Genomic DNA, 4339 nt, shown 5'->3' with positions numbered 1-4339 from the left:
CTGTTATAATACTGGTTCACCTTACAAGGTCAGCCCATATCCTTTGACAATTCAGTGTTTCTTTCAGCAACGTTTTTATTTTCAGGAAAATATCTTCAATGTTAGCAAAACTTGTGCACTGTGATGAATTTGGCAACTTGGGATAAAGAAAAACCCGATCTAGATGTTCAAACATTATGAAGTATTAAAAATGTATGTACACACATGCACACCAACACAGACATACAGACGTGGATATAAATGTAGGTATGCCTAATGTATCTATTCATCTATTGAGGCATTGATTCAGTGGAATATTAAGAGGCAGATAAAATCTTTTTAAATGTTTTAAGTTTATTTGTTTATTTTGAGAAGGAGAAGAGAGTGAGGAGGAGGGGCAGAGAGAGAGAGAGAGAGATTCCCAGGCAGGCTCTGCTCTGTCAGCACACAGCCAGATGTGGGGCTCAAACTCACGAACTGTTAGATCATGACCTGAGCCGAAATCAAGAGACAGATGCTTAACTGACTGAGCCACCCAGGAGCCCCGAGGAAATATTTTTAAAAGTAACTTTAATGACATGAATTGAAATTAAGAGTAGGTGTGTGTATAAACATACATACACACACACACACACACATTTTGTGTGAAAAAGCATATATAAAAACCGTATATACATTCTTATATACATATATGACATAAATGCAAAAAACTACTAAAGAGGTACAGGCAAAAATGTTTCAGGTAGTTCTGTAGATGATTACAGACATATAGTTGAAATTTTTCAGGAAGATATGGATGGTCATTAAGATTCATTATGGGAACATTAATTTTCTTCTGTTGCCTGCAGTTTAATTTTTTCCTGCAATAAAGCCGAATGATGTTTCTGGCAATGGGCAAAAGGGCAGTAAGTGGGCACAAGGAAAAGAGGGTGATAAAGAGCATTTAAATCCAGCAAAATAACCTAAAACATTGAAATACCATTTGCAGCCCATCAAGCTGGCCAAAACGCACACACTCCAGCACACACACACATCAATTACAGTGACTAGGAGACTATGCAGGGGGAATGGACATACTGTTTTTACTAGCTGTGCTGGCTGGCATGAATGCAAATCAGTACAATGCTTATGAAGGGGCCATTTGGCAACACACAGGAAAAGTCTCTAAAATATCCTGCAAGGATATTTTATTGTGGATCCTGCACGTCCACAATTAAGAAGACCATCCGGTATGCTAGCGAAGATTTGGCTTGACAAGGAAGGATTCATTCGTCAGAGTATGCAGTGTTGGGTTTAAACACAAGGAAAGAACTAGGCACCACCTGAATGTCCAACAATGCGGAAATGATTACAGAAGAGTTAAAGATCCATGGATACACTCTGCAGGCACTGAAGACGACATTTAGGAAGCCTGTTGAATAACACGGAAAGAAGTTCAATGGGTTGTGTTTTGTTTGGCTTTAGTTTCTGAAGAAGCAGATTAAGAAACACCACACACGTGAACCATTCTATAACAGTGTGTTAAAAGGGAAGGTGGGGGTGGGGAGTGAGGAAGAGAGGGAGGGAGAAAGAGGGAGAGAGGAGAGCCTGGAAAAACAGCACACGAAAAAGTGGTTGCCTCTGGGTAGTAGAATCATGGGGAACAATTACTCTCTGGGTTTTCCCTCATCTGATTTCCTTCTCCTTTCGGATGTTTCTACCATGAAATTGTATCACCTGTGTAGTGAAGGAAGCGAGAATGAAGTGCTTTTTAAACCAAAGCACAAGGAGAAAAGGCAGCCTATAATCTATCAAGTGGCACAGATTAGCAAGATTATTCACAACGCCCTTGGTGGGTGTGGGGGGAAGGGAGAGGTGGGGAAGACAGAAGGAAGAGGAAGGAGGGAGGAAGAGGAGGAGGAGGGGATGAAAGGAAAGAGGAAGAGAGGAAGAGAGGGGGAAGAGGAGAGAGAGAGAGAGAGAGAGAGAGAGAGAGAGAGAGAGAGAAGAGAGAGAGAGAGAGGAGAGAGAGACCTGCACTCCCAGTACAATACAATACACTGCTGGTGGGTTAGGGGGCAAAGAGGGGAGTTGTAAACCGGGTGGGAGCCAAGATTTGGCTCTGCTGGCTGACTGGCTCCTGGCATGTCTTCATCGCAAGGTGGCTTCCTCATCGGTGTCTTCCTCGAAATCCTTGACGTCAGCACTGGTGGACTGCCTGGCCCAGGCTCCCCTTTCGGCTTCTCGTTCTTTATGCGACTTGAATCTCCCAACGAAAATTTTGCGGTAGTTCAGGAACATGCCATTCATCGCATCAATGGCCCGCTCTGCGGACTCCTGCTTCTGGAAGTGCACAAACCCGTAGCCCTTGGGCCCCTTTTCGTCGCAGGCCACTTTGCAGGAGAGGATGTTGCCAAACGCCGAGAAGATGTTGTACAGCGCCTTGTTGTCGATGGTCTTGCCCAGGTTCTTGATGAAGACGTTGCCCACCCCACTCTTGCGGAGCGAGGGGTCCCGCTGGGACCACATGATGCGCACGGGCCTGCCCTTGATGACATCAAAGTTCAGGGTTTCCAGGGCCCGCTTGGCGTCCACCGGTTGCTGGTAGTTGACGTACGCGTAGCCCAACGAGCGGCGGGTGATCTTGTCCCTGCAAATGCGGATGGAAAGGATGGGCCCGGCCGGGCTGAACTTCTCGTAGAGCATTGCTTCTGTCACTTCAGGGTGCAGGTCGCCCACGTACAGCGAGGCCATAGGAAAGTCTGGGTTCCCCTCGGAGACCCTGCTGGTCCCCGCACCCGCATCTGCATCCGCGGCTGCAGCCGCCGCCGCCACCTCCGCCGCCGCCTCCCCCAAGGAGGGCGCCGCAGCCTCCGCTGCTGCTGCTGCTGCAGTGGCGGCGGCGGCGGCGGCGGCGCAGGCAGCTTCAGCCGCGCTAGCCTCCACAACCACTGCCGCCAGGGCAGCCCCCGCCTCCTTCCCTTCTGCCGGGGCGGCCGCCACCTCCCCCCGGGTGCCCTCTGCCACTGCCTCCTCTACTGAGGCCTCGGCCTCCACCTCAGCCTCCACATCTGCTTCCGCCTCCGCTACGGAGGCCTCCGCCACAGCCTCCGCCACGGTCGCCGCCGCAGCCTCCGCCGCCGCCGCAGCCGCTGCCGCCACCGCCGCCGCCACTTTCGCCGCTGTCGCCACGGTCGCCGGTGCCTCCAGGCCGCTGCCGCGACCTCCCTTCCCGCGAGCTGGGGGGTAGAGAGGCGGGAAAGGACAGGAGGGCGGGTGGCGCGAGCGGGAGCTGGGGCCGGGGACCCGGGGCCAGTCCGTGTCACTTGGGATAGCAAGCGCTGCCAGGAGCGCACCGGTGCGAGTCACCGCAGCCTGCAGCCTGCTGCTGCCGCCGCCTCTCGGTCGTGGGCTAGCGTGCGGGGCGCGGGCGGGCAAGGCGGCGTGTGGTGGGGGGCGGGGGGTGTTGGCGTCTGTGGTCCGGGCAGCTGGGAAGGCTTCTGTCTCTTTGGTTCCCCCTGTGGCTGCTGCGGGGCTGTGGGGCCGCGGGCGGTGGGAGGGGGCGGGGATGGGAGGGGGAGCCTGAGGCTGGGGGTGGGGGCGGGGAGAGTCTTCAGTCTCTCAGGTTCCTGGATATTTATGAAGAGGAAGCCAGGGAAAGGGCTCCACTGTGGACTGGGAAATACGGTTTAGATTTAGAGGGTTGGTTTTGTTTTATCTCCCCCCCACCCCCCATAGAACATCTAAATGATTAAATCAAGTGCCTTGCAAGAACGGGTGGGTGGCATTGAGAATACACTTGCCCGGCCTAAACAAAGCCGAGAAAAATGGTTTTCTCACATTCAAGGGTTCTCCCCACTTCACCTCATACACACTTTGCAACATCGCTGCCACCAAGGAAACAACACCTATTCTGAGCAGGACCTGGGGCCAGTGGGGCAAGCTCCCCCTGCAGCCTGCTGACCCATTTTCTCAGAGATCCCTCCCCCTTTCCCAGCTCTTTCCCTCGTCTGCAACACTTGCAAAAGAGGGAATAAAGAACACAAGGACATGTATTCATTCATTGATAATGCCATGCCACAAATATTTATGGAGCTTGTGCTGGTCCCTAGGGATACAAGGGTCTGGCAAGCAGGACACATAAGCTGGTTTGGGGCTTGTCCTTGGTAATGGACAGTCTGGGTGGGAAACCCTGTCCCTGCTCCAGATTACAGGAGAACTAGGGACATGGGGTTCTTCCACACATCCCCTCCCCAGTTCCTCCCACACACCCAGCCTCAATAGGTGCGGCCTGACAGTGGGGGAATCGAGAACACCCTGTCCTTAGTGCTGTCCTCAATGATACCCTGGGCTGGGGACAGGGCCTGGTCCAGAGCCAAGC

The 4339-nt window shown here is 52.6% G+C and overlaps 1 protein-coding gene across 1 annotated transcript; it reads right to left on the bottom strand.

Annotated features, from left to right (window-relative positions):
• Nucleotides 1–1959: 1959 nt before the first annotated feature.
• Nucleotides 1960–2727, bottom strand: LOC124525456 (polyadenylate-binding protein 1-like 2). The gene has a single exon (XM_047097829.1). The coding sequence runs from the start codon at nucleotides 2710–2712 to the stop codon at nucleotides 2110–2112; it is 603 nt and encodes a 200-aa protein (XP_046953785.1). The 5' UTR covers nucleotides 2713–2727; the 3' UTR covers nucleotides 1960–2109.
• Between the last annotated feature and the right edge of the window lie 1612 nt (nucleotides 2728–4339).

The sequence above is a fragment of the Lynx rufus genome, unplaced genomic scaffold (assembly GCF_022079265.1).
Source record: "Lynx rufus isolate CCGP_SWC_20201006 ecotype Redwood Valley unplaced genomic scaffold, mLynRuf1.p SCAF_42, whole genome shotgun sequence".
NCBI classification, from domain to species: Eukaryota; Metazoa; Chordata; class Mammalia; order Carnivora; family Felidae; genus Lynx; species Lynx rufus.
This window is presented reverse-complemented; position numbering and strand designations above follow the sequence as displayed.